The 21012-nt window shown below is 38.1% G+C and overlaps 2 protein-coding genes across 2 annotated transcripts in view; one reads left to right on the top strand and one right to left on the bottom strand.

The window, feature by feature from the left end:
- cmc1 (C-x(9)-C motif containing 1) overlaps positions 1-3684 on the top strand; it is a 13752-nt gene extending 10068 nt beyond the window's left edge. Inside the window, exons 3-4 of the mRNA XM_057834217.1 lie at positions 3111-3201; positions 3350-3684. Of these exons, the coding sequence (XP_057690200.1) occupies positions 3111-3201; positions 3350-3470 (212 nt within the window). The 3' untranslated portion in view covers positions 3471-3684. The remainder of the gene's footprint in view (positions 1-3110; positions 3202-3349) is intronic.
- azi2 (5-azacytidine induced 2) lies at positions 1430-21012 on the bottom strand. Its single transcript, XM_057834215.1, has 8 exons — positions 20857-21012; positions 16925-17155; positions 16323-16433; positions 15850-15949; positions 12879-13012; positions 11379-11443; positions 10253-10377; positions 1430-6560 (listed from the first exon to the last, which is right to left on the bottom strand). Exons 2-8 carry the CDS (start codon positions 17141-17143, stop codon positions 6133-6135), a joined length of 1182 nt encoding a protein of 393 aa, XP_057690198.1. The 5' UTR covers positions 17144-17155; positions 20857-21012; the 3' UTR covers positions 1430-6132.

The following is a 21012-nucleotide window of genomic DNA, read 5'->3' as shown; positions in this document are numbered from 1 at the left end:
ACGTGGTTGTGTTATATGATCATCTTGTTCCTGAACTATAATGAGTGCTCATGGTTTACTGTTTCTTAGTTTTTTTCCCCTTACAAACTCAGAGGATGGCTGCTTGCATACCAGCTGCATGCAAATTGAAGCAGCTGAGTTTGTATTGTGTATGTGTTGTTTGTTAATATGAAGGTTATGTGGTTTTAATGACAGTTCTTACTCAGTGAGTGCTGCTTGGAAAACGAAACCCCTACACTCCCGTTCCTCTCGTGTCTAAGTTCTCGACCTACTCATTTTCTAACCTTCACTCGTTATCTTTTGTGAGTGGTGAATGCACTGGCACTCATTGTGTATTTCTGTTAAAGGCATTTAGAGATGGCAAACAAATTTTATGAGTACTTTATCGATTCCTGCACAATTGAAAACATTTTTTTCCTCCTCATTTGCGAGCACATTGGCATATTTAGACTGAGTTTTGAATTGCCATTACAAATAAATGGACACCTGGGATTAAATTGGGCCTTTGTCTGCTTCTTGGTACAAGATGGGGGGGGGGGGGAAGCATCATTTTGTAATTTCATTTCACATCACGTATGTATTTATCTGCTGCTAAATAAGTGTTAGATTCAAAAGGATCATCCTACAGTACAATGCTCTTAATCTACCCAAAATATAAGCCTATTGCTTCTGCTTTTTAACTGCCCAGCGTCAGTCGTGCAACCTTTGTGAAGTGACAGTGAGATGAAATGTTTTTTAGACAACACTGCCTTGCACATTTGACTAGTGTAAAGCCGCTGAGCAGAGAGGCAATCCTCTTTTAGTACCATGGGATGCGGGAGAGGTACTGCTTGATTAGATTAGTCGCACTGTTCTGCTCTTCTAAATTGGTTTTGGACTGTGTTCATATAAGCATCCTGATGAAAGTATCTGTGTGATAACCATACTGAATTCACTGATGACGTTAATTATGTTGTTGCTCATTGAGAGAGGCGATGGAAGGGCAGTTTTCATTTCTTTTCAGCTTGGTGGAAGAGTTTGACAACATGGGCTATAAACTGTATATATGGCTGAAAACACAGACAAGACTGAAAAAGCAGTTTCTGCTCTTGCACTCCTCTTTAAAAGAAACTGTTGCATTTTAAGCCAAAACAAATGTTGTGTTTGATATAACAATATGTCTATATGCTGCCATAGCAGATTCATGGCGCATTAAGCCGCCAAAAATTTTTAATTTGTCCGTTTTACCCTGAAAACCCCCGTTTACAGATTTCGCGCAACCGCTTATCTTTCAACCCAGCCATAAAACGAAGGTAATTAATTATATTTATTATTCAAAATGTCTGTAGTTTTAAGCTTAGAATCATTAGTTGGTCTCATTTTTCGTTAAAAAAAAAAAAAAAAAAAAAAAAAAAAACTTTAAAAAATTATTCACTCACATATTTAAAACTTTTAAACAAATTGTCACAATGAAAAAAATGGCATCTGTAAAATAGTCACGGATATCTACCTCAAAACTATCGCTTAATTGTATTTTTTTTTTTTTTTTGTTACTGTGGCATTTTCTCCAATATGTTAGATGATAAATAATAGGTTTAAAAGGGTAAATATATGAAAAGGAAAATCTCAACCACTCCTTGATGTCTGCGATTTCTGCATTGCGGCCCTTGTTATATTACCATGTTTCACTCATAAAATCTAAAAAAAAATCCGGCTGTGGTCATTCACACCTGTATCTTGACACTCCATGATACATGCTACATAGAGTTTTTGGATCGAAAAAAGGTAAGTTCTCGATAATATCTCGATAAAGACATGCCGTCTGTAATTCTGCTCTCGCGTGCTGTCACCTCCAGATAGGGTTTTGCTGTTTAAAAAAAAAAATTTTTTTTAAATGCCCTCCTGTTCAAAATTTTTATTCCCTCAGAAAATTGAGGTTTTAAGCTTTCCAATGATGTATCACACGTGCATATTGGACAATTTTGAAAGTTGGCCAAATTGGGGGTCTCAGAGCGGAACTTCAAGTCACCTGAGTGTTTTCCGCCATATATATTTATCCTTTATAAGGCACTGAAGCCCCTTTGTGGTTTGGTGTGTAGTAGATAAAATCTTTATCCTTTTCGTTCTAATTATTTGACACCGACTGACCACTGAAAACTGGAGATAAGATCCTTTTAATTTCATAAAAGTAACTATGAAGGAGCAATTCAAACTAGGGAGTATTTTTTACCACTAGAGAGCACTCATGCTCTTTGGACGAATAATGCTTCATTTCTTTTTTTTTCTTTTTTTTTTTTTTGTCTAGCGGGAATTCAATGGTTTTTATTGTATTTTATTTTTTTCGTATTTCTGTAATGACTTATTGTACAGTATCATTATAACAACAGTTTACATCGATAAATTTGTGCTGAGGGAAAAAAAAAAACATTGTTTAAAAAACAAAACAAAATAAAGTCACATGCATGTGCAAATTTTGGTGAGTTTTCGAGCATTTTCAGGCCTTCAAAATGGCCATTTTCATTTGCCATTAAAAAAAGAAAAAATAATAAACATTTGCATTACAATTGAGCCTTCGCACGCTTAGTGCTTGGGCCCTAAATAAGCAGTTAGTCACAATGTTACTCATTACTTCAGTATTCTTTGAACTGGATACTTTTTTTTACTTGTACTTGAGTACAATTTTTGATGAGTACTTTTACTTGAGTAATATCATTTTGAAATGATGCTACTCTTACATGAGTACAATTTTTGGCTAATAAGGCATGATGTGACGTTACACCGTGACCAATTTCAAAACCTACCGTTTTGTAGAACGACTTCTAAACGAGATTGCAGTCAAACAAAAAAAAACTACACAGATAACACACTACAACCAGGGCACTCTCCCATCTCGACCTATCTTATGTAAGAGACAGTTCAAAATATTAGAAAAATAACTTTCGTGCCTCTAACTTAAATTTGGTCAGGTTTATGAGGGTCTTTATTGGGTTTACCGTATATTTGGTGGTCTGACACACAAATACAGTAGAGGAAAAACTTAGTCATGATGGTTAAAATTTGAGAGTCCCGCATGTTTAAATTTCAAGTTCTGATTACTTCTAACGTCCCACTCTGACACCTCTTCTGCCCAGCTTTCAACCATTGCTGCAAAGAATCAGGCTTTTTCATGGTGTTCAAGTGTCGAGAGGAGAACGCCGCCCTGAAGGACTGTCTGACACAACAGTGAGTACTTATCAATTTATCACACTGTGGATACACTTTTGTTATTAAAAATTTTACACACATGACCTTTAAGTTTACGTTCCATTAAATCACTTTTAGAAGGATTTTTATGAATATATTATTCGTTTTGCCTTTTGTCTTTTACCAGTTACAAGGACCCAGAATTTTTCGAAATTTGTAAACAAGAATACATCCAGGAAAAAATGGAGTATGAGAAGACGGGGATCCCAGCAAAGAATAGACAACAAAAGATCCCGACCAGCATGTAACTAATGCATGACAGATTTGATTGTTCTTTTCTTGATTGTGGATGTTCTAGGTTCAGTTCATAGTGACTATTGAGGAGAGAAAGAGTCTATTCAGACAGCTACAAACTCTATTTATCATAACAAAAATTACCTTCTGTTTTTAAGGAGGTGTTTTTTCTCTTTTTGTCTGTGTAAAACGACATCACTGATAATAAAAACTGTCCATAGCTTTTATGCTTCTGTTTTGGCACCATTTTATGGAACGTTATCCTGCTGTAAAATGATTTTACCTTAAATACACATACATTGACTTGCAGGATGTAAAAATAAGTACTAAAAATCATTAAAGCAACGGTAGGTAACTTTTTAGTTTTGGTCGATTTTAGAAATGCAGGTGGACAAAAACAGTGTTTTGCCCTAAGGAAGACGAGTTTCCAATGAGGACCAGTGCAGTTTCGTAAAGTCCTGATCTCCCGGTCGCCTGCAGATGGATTGAATGACATTTGTTTCCAGTGACTGTTTAAAGGATGAATAGTAATGAGGTAATGATCCAGTTGTGGCTAAACAATAGCATACGATGTTTAAAATAAGAAACATTTGATTTTGTACCATAAACCCCAACCGTCCCTCCGCCCTCATCAGCACTGACGAGTTCGGTTGGTAGGGTCACGCAAACGAGTGAAAGCCCAACCAATGTTTATTCTTCAGTGTCCTTTTGTCTCCTCGGACAAAACATTTCATCTCTCGTTGCTCTGCCATCTTTGCAGAATTTGCGCAAAAGCGTTCGCATCGACCTCTGACTTTATATTGAAAGGGGAAAGTGACGTATGCCTTATAGGACTCAGCACATTTGTGTTTTGTGTTGCAGCGTTCCTGTCACCCTCAAAATTTAGTGGCAGTACAGATCCCTCAAGATATGAAAGAGGTGTCATTCAACTAGTTGTCAGTTGACATATCACAAATGTTACAAAAATATTTTATAAAGGTTGAAAGGTTACCTCGTGTTGCTTTAAATGATAGCAAAAATTCAGATGTCTATATCACCTTTGACTATTCACACCATCATTTACAGTTTAGTCTGGTTATAATTGTCTTAAGTTAAAGCTCTTTACACTTCGTACGGTTTGGTAACAAAACAAAAAAGTTTAGTCACTTTTCATCTCTAGTCAATTGTATTTACAAACTTAAGTGCAGTAAATCTAAAATAGTTATCTACTGTACATTGCATTTTGGTTTGGACATAGTTTACAGAAAAAGGGAAGGATGCTGTAAAATTGCTAGTTGCCAGTTGACAAAAGAATAAGGACAAACCTTTATGACTAACCTTTCGCCCTTTCCTCAACACTTTGTTCACATTTCTGATCACTCGTCTTGAGTTTACAGCAGGTATTAAGAACAAGTCAACATTCATACACTGAACGTGTTGGTGTTAGTGCAAAACTGTAATAACCCATCATAAAACGTTTCATTTACAGAACTAAATACATTATCCCTTCTGTGGAGTTCAGAATACTTGACGTTCACCTTACACTTACATAAAGAAGGCCAACAGCCTTTATAATGCAAAACACATCATAAATATACATCAAGCGCAGCACAGGGTGTAATTACACCGAGATTCAATAGCTCCCGTTAAATCTAACTTTCAACATAGAGCATACAAGTCTGTCAGAAAAAAAAAACTATAAATGCACATCCTACATTAATATGTTATCAGCATTTCTTGGTCAGTAATACTGCCAGAAAGAATGTAAACACAATGCAGGTAATGAGGCTATTTCAGAGAAATTGAAATTCGGTGTTTTATTAATATTTGAGCATTCCCCCCTCCCCTTTTCATGTAATCTAACCAGTTTTTGGATTAGCAGAGGAGTAAAGTGACAAATGATATCCTCTTGAAGTTTACCGAACAACGTAATGTCTATGAACTGACCAAGATGTTCAGTATTTTATGAGAAAGACTATTTCCATCACTGCACAAAATGCCAGCACATTGAAGCCTCATTCCTAAACACCTCCACGCAATGATGATGCTATTGTGTATAGAGATTAAACATACGCACTTAGACTTGTTGGCCCTGTTTCAGAGGCTTTTGTTTAATTAGATTGCTAATGATATTTTAGCATACTGGGCCAGGGATGGTCACACAATGCGTTGCGAACAGGCAGAATGCAGAGAACTCAAACTGAGTACAAAGGCACATACATACAGTGGACATAATAAGTCTGAACACCCTTTTAAATGACCTATACCATATGAGATAAATGGCTGCAACTGTAAGATGAAACGAAACGATCTTTGAAAATTATACAAAAGCCTGCTAAAACAGCTGAACTATTTGGGGATGCACTTGAAATTTAACATGAGCTCGAATTTGATATAACTGTAGTGCTCAACAAGTTTTAGCATTTGGATGGGCTGTGTGGACTTTTTATATCCACTGTACATTGAACAACTGGGCCCTTGAGTGGTCCTTCATCAGCGTAGTCTCTACTGTGGTATACGGTCATCAGTGTTGGACGCAATAAAAGTCTTTACCTCCTCAGGCCTGCATCTGGGTCCCACGATTTGCAAATCAGATCTAGTCCAGCCCACAGAAAAGCGTTATTTTTAATTTAAGGCAGATTAGGTGCTAACTATGTGGCAGGCTACAAAGTCACTGTCATAACAATTAAGTTTCCCTCAAAAGGGTTTGATCCATTCTGTACTGGAAGGGCTCCTTGGACTGCAGTTTCCAATCAAGGATGATGAATTCGATGCGGCTGAGTGTCCCTCCCAGAAAAGGGCGTCACTAGGTTTGGGAGGACTGGGGAAGGACCTGGAGCTGTCATCTATGGAGGCCTGATTAAGAGGCGGTGGGGGCAAAACGACAGAGGAGGTCTCATTCCCGACCAAAGCCTCTTCAGAGCACTGCTGTGTTGGCCACGGGCCATTGTACCAGCAGTCCTCTCTCAAAATGTCTGGGAGTTGGGTGCTGGTCGGGCCACCAACGGGAGGACACGGGCGGCCAGAACAAGAGGGCAGAGGGGGGGCACCGGGGAGTCGAGGTACTGATGCCCGAAGAACTGCATGATGATTTGTCTCAATTTCTTCCAGACACTGTATTGGAACTGTTGCGGGACAAGAAAACAAAGTTAGTATCCGAGTTTTGGGTGAAATTGTTCAAATTGACAAATATTGCCTTGCTTTTGTAGGGTTGTGAGATTAATACATTTTATTTGGTTTACTGCTTAGAACTATTAAGTTAGTATTTTCTTAGCTGTAATTCGAAGCACATTAGTAATTAATTTGCACTGTCAGCACTAAAAACATGGCTGAGAGATGAGAGGAGCTACATTGTAAGAGCAGACTCCATTTTGCCAAATTAGTGATTTTTGCACCTACTTTTCAAAAAAGGCACTAGGTACTATTATTTTCACTAAGAAACAGACACATCATGAGAGGCATTATTGACATATACGTTTCTGTGTCAACTATTCGTGAGGCACCTGTGATATACTGTTTGGAAAACAAACTTTCCAGTTGCTGATGAATATCTACAATTACATTTTTTCTGGTATATTGACATGCTGTCTCCATACAGTACCCAATACAACATCATCACTATCAAATCACATGCCTTTAATTTGCCTCCTCTATCTTTTTTCTTTGTTCCTTCTTTAAAACATATATCTATTGCTGGCTCCATGATCGTCTCTTGAGTCTAGAATTTGAATAAAAGTGATTCCAACAGAAGATGATTGCATTACATAGCCCATATTCTCCCTCGCTTTTCTAAATGTCTTTGTTTGCCACTCCTGCTTTTCCCATTTCCTTCAGTCTCTATCAAAGTTACAGGATTACCTTCTTATTCAGTGAAATAAATAGGCTGTGGTTTATTTTTTCTTCCATATTTCATTTTAATTTTCACTTCCTGGTCTCCTCTTCTGATACACCTCGGGAGTAGACGAGAGGCAATCTCCCCTACAGTTGAATGTCAGAAGAAGCCAGCTAATATGTCCTTTTTATCAAACTGTTGGGAATACTTTCATTACATACATAGTATTCTCACACTCTTATAAAAACCACAACAAGACGCAGCGGGAGAAGAAAGCTGAACTCCTTTAGAAGCAACTCTGAAGAAAAGCTGTTCTATGTTCCCTTTTATATTCACAGTTTAACCATAGTGATTTTGTTAGAAGAGTGATCTTATATCAAATACTGCATGCAACTGATGACAAATGACATCCGGCAGATGTGTCCTTTTTTTTTTTTTTTTTTTTTTTTGATAGGAAATTACATTACAAAGTTTATGAAAAACAATGGAAAATATTATGGAAGGTCACATTTAAGTGTGTGAGGTAATGTTAGGAATACAAAAAAACCCCCAAACATTTATTGCTTAATACTTGGCACTTTATTAGGCACACCTGCTCAACTGCTCATTAATGCAAATTTCTAATTAGCCAATCACATGGCAGCAACTCGATGTGTTTACGCATGTCTGCTGCTGTTTAAACTGAGCATCTGAATGGGGAAAAAAGGATCGTAAACTAAGCTCATCCAATTCGGATTTTTTCTTAATGCCAACAATTTTGTGTAATCAACAACAGAATTTGGCAACAACATGAACGCATGGATACAACCTGCCTTGTACCAACAGTTCAGGCTGATGGTGGTGTAATGGTGTAGAGGATATTTACTTGCCACACTTTGGCCCCTTAGTGCCGATTGGGCATCGTTGCAACGCCACATTCTACCTGAGTATTGTTGCTTACCGTGTCCATATGTTTAGGCCGATGGCTACTCCCAGCAGAAAAACATGACGTGTCAAAAAGCTCGAATCATCTTAGACTGGCTGCAACACAACTCTGAGTTCACAGAGTTCAAATCGCCACCACATTCACCTGATTTCAATCCAACAGATTATTACCTTTGGGATATGGTGGAAAAGGAGATTCGAATCATGGATGAGTAGCCGACAAATCTCCAGCAATTGCGTGATGCTAGCATGTCAATATGGACTTAACTCTCTGGAGAATGTTTCCAGTTCTTTGTTGAATCTATTCCAGGAAGGCTAAAGGCAGTTCTGAAGGCAAAAGTGGCTCCAAACCCGGTACTAACAAGGTCTACCTATTACGGTGGCCGATGAGTGTACATCCTATTGGGACCAGTGTTGTCAGTAACGCGTTACTAAGTAACGCGTTAATGACAACACTGGCGGTCAACAACATAGCATTCTGACGAGGCAGCGAGGCTAACAGTGAAAGGCCGGATACAGTGGGGAGAAGAAGTATTTGATACACTGCCGATTTTGCTGGTTTTCCCACTTGCAAGCCATGTAGAGGTCTGTAATTTGTATCATAAGTTCTCTTCAACTGTGAGGGACGAAATCTAATACAAAAATCCAGAAAATCACATTGTATAATTTTTAAATAATAAATTTGTATTTAGCTGCATGAAATAAGTATTTGATACATTACCAACTAGTAAATATTTCGGCTCTTAGTTCTTTTTTTAAGAACCCCTCCTGTTCTCCACTCATTACCGGAAGTAACTGCACCTGTTTGAACTTGTTACCTGTTTAAAAGACACCTGTTCACATGCTCAAACAAACAAACTCCAACCTCTCCACAATGGCCAAGACCAAAGAGCTGTGTAAGGACATCAGGGATAAAATAAGAGACCTGCACAAGGCTGGGATGGCCTACAGGAAAATAAGCAGGCAGCTTGGCGAGAAGGTAACAACTGTTGGAGCAATTATTAGAAAATGGAAGAAGTTCAAATTGACGGTCAATCTGCCTCGTTTTGGGGCTCCATGCGAGATCTCAACTTGTGGGGCATCACTGATCATGAGGAAGGTGAGGGATCAGCCCAGAACTACACGGCGGGACCTGGTCAATGACCTGATGAGAGCTGGAACCACAGTCTTGAAGAAAACCATCGGAAACACATTACACCGTCATGGAATAAAATCCTACAGCGCACGCAAGGTCCCGCTGCTGAAGCCAGTGCATGTCCAGACACGTCTGAAGTTTGCCACTGACCATCTGGATGATCCAGAGGAGCAAGGGGAGAAGGTCATGTGGTCGGATGAGATCAAAAAATCAACTTTTTGGTCTAAACTTGGCTCGTCGTGTTTGGAGGAAAAAGAAGGATGAGTACAACCCCAAGAACACCATCCCAACCGTGAAACATGGAGGAGGAAACATCCTTTTTTGGGGCTGCTTCTCTGCCAAGGGTACAGGACGACTGCGTCGTATTGAAGGGAGGATGGATGGGGCTATGTATCGCCAGATCTTTGCTGACAACCTCCTTCCTTCAGTGAAAGCCCTGAAGATGGGTCGTGGCTGGGTCTCCCAGCATGACAACGACCCAAAGCACACAGCCAAGGCAACTAAAGAGTGGCTCCGTAAGAAGCATCTTAAGGTCCTGGAGTGGCCTTGAACAAATTCCGTGCAGTTTGTCAGTTATTTGTTAGTTTCAGGGCTCCGGGGTGGCTAAGCTAGCACGAGTCAATGGTGGTTGAAATCAACTCCATCGACTAATTAAACCCCCGCTAACTCAAAGATTAAGCCTTATGTGAAAAATTCAATTACATGTGATGACATTTTTTTGTTGTCATTTTTATGTTGAGGCAGCAAAGGGAGAAAATTTGGTAAAAAAGTAACTGATAAGTTACTTTAAAGTAACTTAGTTACTTTGATAATAAAGTAATCGGTAAAGTAACTAGATTACTTTTTTGAGGTGTAATCAGTAATTAAATTACTTTTTTAAGTAATCTGTGACAACACTGATTTGGACTCACACACATACACCTCACCTTGTCTTGTTTCACTGATCAATGGTCTGAGCTTCTGAATCAGGCTTTTTTGGTGTCTCAGCCCTGAATGGACACGAGCGAACTCAGAACACAAAGCTTTATATGCTTGCTGCACGCTCCTCTCCCTGCAGATGCACAGAAAATTTGGTTGAGACACAGTGTTGCCACAGGCTGTTACGAATACAATCAGCAAATCATTCTTGTATTTTCGACCCACGCACAGATATACATATGTGTGAGTAAAAAATGTATGTTTGTAAAAACAAATTGCAAGTAACTGTTGACACAGCTGGATACAGAAGAATTTGCGTTGTTCCTGTGTATTAATAATTACTCTTGAAAACATACAATTAGCTGTAATGAGTCAAATACTAGGTACAAGGTCAATCCAAGCAGACATCAGAAAATGTTTTTTAAGTCTAGCAACACATACAACTGTCCCATCCACACCTGAAATAAAAACAGAAATATAACACTTTAACCTAAAACATCAGCTTGGAAACGGCACTAATGTCAAAGATAAGTGTGAGGGGAAATATAAATTATTTTCTGATAATGAGAATAAACACCGCAGTACATGAAAACTGCTGAGACAAGGAACAACATAAAGTACAATTGTATTCAGGAAATACGGTGATGTCAATTTACAAGCACTTATCAGAGAAAAGTGTGTGTTTGTGTGTGTGGGTGGGGGAAGTCAAGTGAAAACTGAAACATTTTTACTTTGCCATAATCTTGTATTAGGTTTCACACTCCTCTAGTGGTCATAGAGGACAAGTGCAGCACTTAATAAAAACCCATCAAACTTCCTCAGATCATGAAATGCATTTTCTCAGATTAGATTCAAACCTGGATTAGTTTGCTGTGAGAGAAATATGGTTTTCTACTCTATTCCAAAGTGCTGCCTAATTTTATAGACTTGAACAATGCTTATATAATTATTCTACTAACATAACTGCCTTGGGAAACAAAATGCAAGGGGAAACTTGCAGGAAACTTGTTAGGAAACTGGAAACTACAAAACTGTTACATGTAAATGATGAATGAAATTCCACCACATTTTAAAAAGTTTAATAATTGTAACAATTCCCCATGGTACAGTAATTATACTAACAAATCTCCGTACCTGCAATTGAACTTGTCGTCACACATCTGTTCCAAGTTTGGTCCATTTAGGCCACATGGTTCCTCCTGTAAAAGAACTAGTTAGTAGAGCTGGGAATCTTTGGGCACCTAACGATTCGATTACGATTACGATTCAGAGGCTCCGATTCGATTATAAAACGATTATTGATGCACCCCCCTCTTTTCTTTTTTTTTTTTAAATAAAGTTTTGTACATTAGTTCCAAAATTGTTCAAAAATACTCTCAGGCTAAACCAAACTACTATTTCAGTATCAAGTTAACATATAGCAGTAAACAAATATACAAAAATAACATTAAATAAAAAAACTCCAGTCCCCATTCTGTATCAGCAGCTTTAAACTACATTCAATTAATTTAATGTTGTGAATCAACCGTTAAAGTTGTTAAAATTGCTCCCGTTATTCCATAATTTCCCTTTTGTCTACTTTTGACATGTGAAAGTTTTAAAACTATTTTAAAGATAGATTCAAGTCAATATTTTACCGATTTAGGAGTATTTTAGATAAAAAGTTAATTAGGTTTGCTTGGAAGGTTCGCTACAACAGCATTGCAGGGAAGTTTACTGCTTTAAGATGGCGGCCGTTTACTAACGCCCGCATCTAGCTTTTTGCAGATGTGCTGCTACCGAGTCTATAATCCATCTAGTCCTATATAAATGATATCTACCGTAACATTATGTAGCTTAGCTGTACTTGTAGCAGCTTTTCGGCAGCAGTCAGGTATGTTGTGTTTTTTTTAATCTCGTGGCATGAGTTGAGCTAGAGCCGTGAGTTGAGCGTTGGCATTACCCGAGGGGCCGGTTAATGAGAAGCATAATGTTTAGCTCCTCCCGCTCCGTTCCGTCCCGAAGTCCGCGCGGCGCGCTGAGTGTGTTGTACTTCCGCTTTACTTGGCATATTTCAATAATCGGAATTTGGATGTTTGTGAATCGCTCTCGAATCTTCCACGGCCGAATCGTGAATAATCTAAGAATCGGAAATTTTGCACACCTCTACTAGTTAGTGTTGTTTTCATAAATTATGTTCAACATACAGTAAACAGAGTGCTCTAAATTTGTGTTTTATTTTTAAAACACTATCACTGTGCCAAAAGAGCCCTTTTCAGTGGCTCACATTCCCCCATTCTTGTACACTTCCATACCTATTACAACCATACCCACTGGGACCAATTCAGGGTTCAGTATCTTGATGCCCAAGGACACTTCAACAGTGGACAGCAGAAAGTAGAGATTTGCTATACAAATTGTGCCAATTCCAATCTTATGTTAAAGTACTAATGGTATTCAGCAAAACGTTTTGAAACAAATCATTCACATTACCTTGATTTTTCCATTCAGATTGTAAAAAAAATTATTGCGTCCCCCCCCCCCCCCCATTGTTTCAGCCCAGGGCTCAAACTCTTTCAACACTGGCTCTTTCTCCTGTAGTCGTTCAATGTTAACCTCTCCACTCATTCCAAATTTTCCATTCCACACACTTACCCCACTCATTTCCAGCTGTCTCCTGTTTTCCAGGGTCAACCTTTCCAGCTCCTCCTGAAGTTTAAGGATCTTTTGCTCAGCACTGATACAGTCCATCTGCCAGTAGTCCTGAGGACTATTCAAGCTCTTCATCACTACAAAAATATGAGTGCATGTAAATAAATAACATTTTATAATTAATGTTTAATTAGATTTGATGGGGATAGAATGAAAAAAAATCTGATAAGTAAAACTTTACAGATTTACAAAATACTGAGACATTAGATCGAGGGAATTAAAATAAGATTTATCATATACTGTACATTTTTAGGCCTTTCGCAATAACAAATTTTAGAAGGGGATATATTGTCTCATAAATTATTGCCGATATGCGATATTATTGTGATTTTTTTTAATTAAAAATCAATTCAACCTCTAATAAATCACCTAATCAGATGCAATAAATGGTTATTCTTAAATAAAACAAACTATATTAAAACTAATACATTTTATATATATATATATATATATATATATATATATATATATATATGACAAAAAAAACACACACAATGCATACCAAATCACCTGAAAGCTAGCTCAGTGCAGAGTATGAAATTGGTAAGTAAGGTTGTCCTGCGCCAATTAAAGCTCATCAAAAGTGTTTATTTGACCCAAAATGACTTGTCATCTTGCCCTGCAAGGTGCGCATGTTATCAAATTTGAAGCCAAATTATTCATTGACAATCAGATTTTTAATAATGGGTGTCATTTTAAAGCTATTCTTAGTGTAAAATGTGAAGTATGTGAAATCTTTATTTACATGTTGAACATGACGTTATTTTGAAATGCTCACCGGATGTACGTTTGCTAAGACGCAAACCGTAGGCTTTATACTAGGTTAAAAAAAATAAAACGGGGAACTTTTCTTGCAATTTTCATCACGCATGTGGAGTCAGTGAAAGATTTTTTTTCATTTTTTCGCATCATTTGCAAATGCTGTAAACCATAGAGTTTTCGTGTTTGAAGTTTCACCTTTTACCTGCAAATTTGCATTTTGGAAAACACTGCCAATGTTTTAAAGCAGGCTAAAGTGGTTAGTACATTGTCTTTTTTCCTTTAGCCTCAATGTAGCAATGCTAACGTTTTACAATGTTTAATATAAATCTGTTTCCTTATTTTGTATGTCTGAACTTTTTATTCTATGGTGTGCTGGTGTCCAATAAACATTTGTGAAAGGAACTGGAGGCTCATTTGCAGTCAACACGCACGTGCCGAGTACATGCAGCATATGCACAAATGTATGTATGCACGCACACGACGATAAATCGCAGACAGGAAAATTACCGACCTCATATTTATTTACTGTGCAATGAATTAACTAATTTCATATCGCGACATGCTTATACATTGTTATACACGTATGTTTTATAAACAGGGGTGCACATAATTTTTTTGCCCAGGTTTCAGAGGAGGACCTGGAGATGTGACTTGGTCCTCATTGAGCTTGAGAGCCGACCCGCCTGATGCAATAAATTTATGACAAGCTTTACTTAGAGCCAATTAACTTTAATTAATTATATTAACAATTAATGCTTGATTAACATCAACTGGCACAACAAAATTGCCATTACTTTGAAGTGAAATGTAAAGAAATAAAAAGCACCAATTCAAAATAAAGGGCATTATGCGGCTCCCACATTAACTCCAAGCCTTTTTAAAAGTGGGATGTCCTCCTAATAAGACCTCATTGAACGTGCATGTTTAGCTTTGTAAAATGCGAGCAAAAACACGTTTGTCAGTACATGTCGCTGTTCATTACCTTTGTTCCGCCCTATTCCGCCGCCACTTGTCCATAGGGCGAGTGGGGTCCTGTTTGACATCGATAGTTTGCTTAATTGCCACATGCTCTGTTTTTTTCGTGCTTTTCAAAGTTTGGATGGCTGAAATTCTTTGACCCTACATAAAATGCGCTGCTCTTATCGGCGACAATTGGGATTCTCACGGCACATTTTGTACCGCATTTCCGTGCTAGCATCATTTGCTTCTAGCCATGGTACCTCATGTAGCCACTTTTCAGCAAAAGTCCTTTTTTTCGGTAGCTCCGGTGACATCTCTGTCGTCTGTCTGTCTTTTGACGGGGGTGGGGGAACACGGAAGTAATTACTCAGTGTGGCCTGCCTCTTCGACATTTTGTGAAGTTATTTTCTCATGTCTGCCGCAAATACAGTGGTCAGCCATCGGTACGCAAAAGCGTATGGAAGCCGTTGAGGGCCAGCGCGTTTGTCAATGTCCAGTCCGCATGCGCGCATGCGGACCACTTATGTGCACCCCTGTTTATAAATGAGTATTTTCTAAAAAAAAAAAAAAAAAAACAGGTAATGAACGATTGGTCTGGCAAAATGTTGTCTTTTACATAAAAGCAGTTTGTAGTGCCAAAAGTATGAAAATTTATTGACTGAGAGAATTGCGCTGATAATTAATCTTATTGCCTGGTCCAAACATTGTAAAACAGGGCTTCTGTTTGAATAGTAATACACTCAGATGGAATTTTTTTCTAGGTGGGATGTGACACTCTGGTGACACTTTTGTTACCAACCTAATACCTATTGTGTTAATAAAACACTAGGAGATTCTGATCCCATCCAACAGATGTAATGTAGAAAGTCTTTTGCTGTTTTCAATGTAATTCTTCAACTGAGACTTATTATTTCTTGCTAGATTGGCTTTTACAGGTTTTAAAAAATACTGTAACAATTTCATTTTATATCATTGAGTTCTTGAGTTGATTGGTATCTACATGAAATTGTATATTGCTTATCGCTTTTTTCCACACTATGGAATAGTATCACTTCCAAATAAAATTGATTCGTAACTGAATAGTTATTCCTTTAAAGATATTGGTTCTCTATCAAATTGCACTTTATGTATCTAATCAGCTACACACAAAAGTTTCCCATCCCTACAAACCACAGCATCCCACCCGACAAACCTTGGCTGGTTTCCATCTCAGTCCTAAGCTGAAGCAGCTCGAGCTCTTTGCATTGAAGCTGCTCTGTCAGCAGTCTCTCACTCTCACTCTTCTCCTTTTTCTGAAGAGCAAATGAGACACATGCAGATTTAAAAAAAATAATAATTTAACTGACATGTTACACTTATTGACATGCAGGAAACATCATCTGAGTCAAGTATGAAGTTGAGCACAAATTTTATGGCTTTGTTTTTTGTTTCGGAGAAGTTGTTGAATTTAGAAAGGATGAATAAGAAACTACACCTTAGGAAAAATCATTACTGCAAAAATGGTTGAACTTAAAAGAAAATCAAATTTTATCCGCAAACTAATTTTTCAAAATGAGGAAATTAGTAATGATGACTTTTCTCTTGAAGTCCCTCACACAAAGAAAACAAATATATATCAATATTTGTATTTGCATGGAAAATATTTGTGCAATCCGTAATACACACCAGTTTGTTAAGCTCCATCTGCAGGTCCTCCTTTTCAATATAGATGCCTCGATATGCACTGAAGGCCTTGTTCACATACTGGGGACCCTCTGAAGCTTCGGGCCGGAAGAGCTAGAACAGTGATGGAAGGGTGCATAAAAAATAGGCAGATGAGTACCAATGTTACTCACCTTTCACTTCATACTGCAAAATAGGTTTAATTCAAGTGGAAGAAGTGATAAATTGACGGATGCTGTAAGTGGCTTGTAATCAATTAATCTGCTAATTACAATTTAATTGAATGTGATGACCTAATTTTCGTTTATTAAAAAAGATGACGTTCAAATTGCCAACTTAGAAAATGTAACAGCACAAATTAATTATGATGCAGTTACAGTTTTGTTCTGTAACATTCCCAAAAATGGTGAATATTTTTTACAAACGTGAGAATATTCGCTATGGAGAGGTTGGAATTTAGAGGATTCGAACAATTTGAAACTAAAGAGGGTCTTTCAAGTATTCATCCTGTTATTACTAACAAAACGTTTTTCAATAATTAAGTGATAGTTGTTGATTAAATGTGGCAGCATTACCAAACTTTAACATTGCATACCCATCCATACCTTATCCTCTAGCTGCTTGACTCGTTTCCTGAGGAAAGTATTATCTCGCTCAGTCTCTCTCAGTCGCTTTTTAATGTCTTCATAGGCTGTGACAAGAGCGAAATGAGAAGCCACAGATTCATCACCAGCACACACAGATACAGGGCTCTCTCCAGCAGCAGTGTAGGCTGTCTCGTGTTTTAGGATGCAGATGTCATCATCCACAGCCAGGTGCTCCATGGCTGCACGGGTCTATTATGAGACAAATTGAAGACCAGTGGAATTAGATTCATTTTAAAATTTCCAAGTTTCACGTACGTTTTTTTTTTTTTAAATTTTATTTAAATATATATATTAAGGGTGTAACGGTGCATGTAATAGTATTGAACCGTTTCGGTACGTGGTCTCGGTTCGGAACGGACGCGTACCGAACGAGTTTCTGACGTAATATAACCCTTACTTTTGAGGCCGTGAGTCGATCGGGTTACAGTTTCTTTGTGTAGCTTATATTTACTCCATCTTCTCCTATAATGAGGACTAACACGGTAGGACAGTATAACCAAGAAACGTCAGCGGCGTGACAACGTGGCCGCCGCGAGAACGCAGTGAAACGCAGGCGTTGAAGTCAATCAGCCAATGCACACTAGTCTCAGTGTGGCCGCGTGTTAGATGCGTCCTAGAAGCGGCTCAACGCGAAGCACGTGAAAAGAACGGCAGAGTTTATTATTTGACGCGAGACGTGGCCCTCCTGCGTCAATACTACTACCAGTAGCTAGGATCGGGCCGGAAGTCACTCGTGTAAAAATACGGTGGATCCGGTCGATTTTCAAACTAATATGCAATCGTAACCAACTTTTTGAGTCCATCAGATCTCTTGAGTGGTAGATCGGGGCACAGTTGACTTGTTTTTGTTGATTTACTGCTGTCTTGTCTGCTATAATAATAGCAAACATGGCCCCGTGTTCAATACAAAACACTCCTACCACAACAAAACAAGTAGGAACTAATACCAGGCATGAAAATGGGTCAGGGGTTAAAAAGGTGAGAAGGGTGTGGAGGAAATATGTTCCAGTACACTGTATTGTACACCCCAACAAAATATTGAGCTCTGTCGACCCACACTGTGTTTCAGCAGGGCCATGCAGAGACCGGTGAAGGGGTGGGTGCTCGTAGATCAAAAGGGGCACATGAACAAGTATTTAATACACCTTAAAACAACATAACTTAAATTTTAACCAGCTTTAGATAATAATTGGCTGCGACTGTGACATACTTTAATTGGGAGGGGGCAACAGTGAATAGAAATCAAAACTGTCATCAACACTTTCTGGCTGTGACTCAGTCAGTCTGCCTCTTTTCTTCCTTCAACGTCTGCATCAAAACTTCCTTCCTCAACTTGTTCATCTGAGAACAAACCACATCAGATGGTCACTGAGCCACCAACAGCACAGTTTTCTTAAAACTATTATTTCATTATTATCCATACTTAACAACTCTAGCACCTAATGATTAATAAAGCAATGACATAAAAATCTTATAGAAAAATAACATTGTAATTGTGTTTATAATTGGATTTAATACCCGACTATCCTTGCAAACTTGTTCTTACCAGGTCTGCTATTCACCCAGCTGATGAGGTATCCACTGCCTTTAGCAGCCTCATCTAACTCCTTTTTTTTATCCCTCAATCTCCCTTCCCTACGACGCATGTCTATGTAATGAAATATAAATATTTCAAAAAACAAACAGACTCCCCGGTGGCTTTTAGTTTTAAAGCTTTCTTAATTTCTTTCTCACTCAATAACGATGGAGTTAGATTTGTGTTTTTATTATTCAATCAAAAAACAAAGTTACTTCTATCAAAAACAAAGTTGCTTCAATCAAAATACAGTATATACTTTTAATCCCAAAAAGTAGCTTCAATAAAAAAAAATGTTTTTGATTGCAATAATAAATTTGAGACAAAAAAAAAGCATTTGAAAACTATTTTTCTTGATTGAAACAAATTTTTCCATTTAAGTACTACTTCGCGGTTTTCACTTATTGCGGCGGGTTCTGGTCCCCATTAACCGCGAAAAACGAGGGATCCCTGTATTTCTGAAAAGGTTTAAGAAGCAGGACTCATTCCCACCACTCGTCGGGCCGCTGTTGTGCCGACACCGGCCGTCAGCTCAAATCCAAGCTGAAAATAACGCGTCTCCGGCGGACGACGGGAGCGATGTGAGGCGCCCCCTCCATCCGAGAGAATGCCGCTTAATTTGACTCAACAGTGTGTTTCTTCGTTTATATTACCGCTAAATACACAAGCTTGACGCCAATTTAACGGGAGCTATTTTTTTTCATGGGAGATTTGGCTAGCTCTGGCAGTGTTCAACGCAAGCTGCAACAAATGGCAGTAACTTTTTTATATCGCAAAACGTGAAAACGATTGAAACCATTACTCACCAAATTCAATCTGCTGGCAAATACAGGCAAGTGTGTATGCTGCGCTCTGGTCTGCCCCGATGTGGATAAGGCCTGCTTTTTGTTTTCGCTGCTTTGCAATGCAACCGAAGGCTCTCCGAGCACTCCATGTACACGCGTAAGGAGTGCGCGCGTTTGGAATAATGGAACGCAGCTTGGGCCGATGATTGGTTCTCGTCAGCGAAGCATCTAGAAGGATTTGCTGACTGTGTTCTTAAGTGCTCAGTTTACATACTAAGTTAATCACATGATGATAATAATAATAATTAAATAAAACCTCCCGACCCCCCCCCCCCTCCCAAAAAGAATTTCTCCTCGGATCTACGCAATTCACGTAGGTCGCCCTTTTTGACTTCAAAACGGCGAATTTCGCCGAAAGGTGAGAGATTTTCATGCCTGAATACTCACATAGGAACTAAAGTTATACAACATAAAATATACTACATCACATTTGTAAAATATAAACACATAATAAAATAAATAATAGCACATTTAAATAAAATACATTGAAATGAGCTAAATGAGCTAAAACACCTGTAATTAAATAATAAGAAAAATGAACACATCCTGCTTACAAAATTAAATTTATTAATTTGTGTGTGGCGCTTTAACTTGAGAAAATCCAACAATAAAGCTTTTGAAAACCGTTCATAAGAAAAAAAATGTTTCATTGAGACATTTCATTTGTAAAATAAGTGTTAAAATCTTTGTCAATGGGATTGCTTTTCTTTTTAGCACAGGACTTTTTTCCCCTCTTTCTTTCAGAAAGAAAGCTGACCAATATGCGGGGTCTGAAAGGCAAATTGTTGTTGGATTATCTTTAAATAGTAAATACCCGCTACTTTTTGAGCAGAATTCTAGCTTTGTATAGGCTAATGTTCCTATTGTTGAAAGGTTTGTAATAAACAACTAGCACATTTATATTTTGCATTTTGTTTTCTTACTGTTCCGAAAATGAACCGAACCGAGATTTTTGTGTACCGTTACACCCCTAATGCACATAGATTTTATTTTCTTTTTAAGAAAATAGTTCATGTTTATTTTGGGCTGCTGTACATTAAAGTCACCCATTTTGGAATTAAGTTCAAATAGAACGCGTGTCATTAGCACTCAAATAAAGAAAAAAACGGACGAGGTCACGCCTAAAAGAGACACAGCTGTGGAGGTGATTCAAACGAGGGGGGAAGAAAAGTCTGCATCGCATCTTCGGTACGTAAACATTCAGCGCATCCATGATAATAAATGAAAACGAAATAAAATGTTGTTTACATGAGATTCTAGGAAACCGTAATACACTCGCATTGCCGTGGTATGTGGGCGAAAAAAGCTGCATGTATTATGTAGCGACACATAACATCAGTTTATGGATACGAACAGTGTTCAATTGAGATAACAGCGATAGCTAGGGCTATGCTATCGTTTTCTGCCTTGCTACTATCTGTAGCATTAAGCAAAGGAGACCATTTATTTTGGGCAAATAATTTACTAACCGTGTAAAAAAAAGGCTGTCCTCGATTAGAGGTCTGGTGTCCACGAAGGGAATGTCATATAGTACTGATGAAAGCCACGTATTTGTGAGGAAAACAATAAGGTGAGCCTGGACGCTCGCACCTTGACCGAGCTGACAGACGAGGAAACAAAAACTT

The sequence above is a fragment of the Corythoichthys intestinalis genome, chromosome 4 (genome assembly GCF_030265065.1).
Source record: "Corythoichthys intestinalis isolate RoL2023-P3 chromosome 4, ASM3026506v1, whole genome shotgun sequence".
Lineage (NCBI taxonomy): Eukaryota > Metazoa > Chordata > Actinopteri > Syngnathiformes > Syngnathidae > Corythoichthys > Corythoichthys intestinalis.
The sequence above is the reverse complement of the archived record's forward strand: the minus strand, read 5'-3'. Positions and strand labels throughout refer to the sequence as shown.

Excerpts from the sequence above, each read along its gene's own strand:
- azi2 (XM_057834215.1), bottom strand. The coding sequence starts at position 17,143 with ATGGAGCACCTGGCTGTGGATGATGACATCTGCATCCTAAAACACGAG. Across the intron at positions 15,950-16,322 it reads AGATGGAGCTTAACAAACTG|AAAAAGGAGAAGAGTGAGAG; the intron begins GTGTGTATTACG and ends TTTGCTCTTCAG. Across the intron at positions 6,561-10,252 it reads GATCAGTGAAACAAGACAAG|TTCCAATACAGTGTCTGGAA; the intron begins GTGAGGTGTATG and ends GTCCCGCAACAG.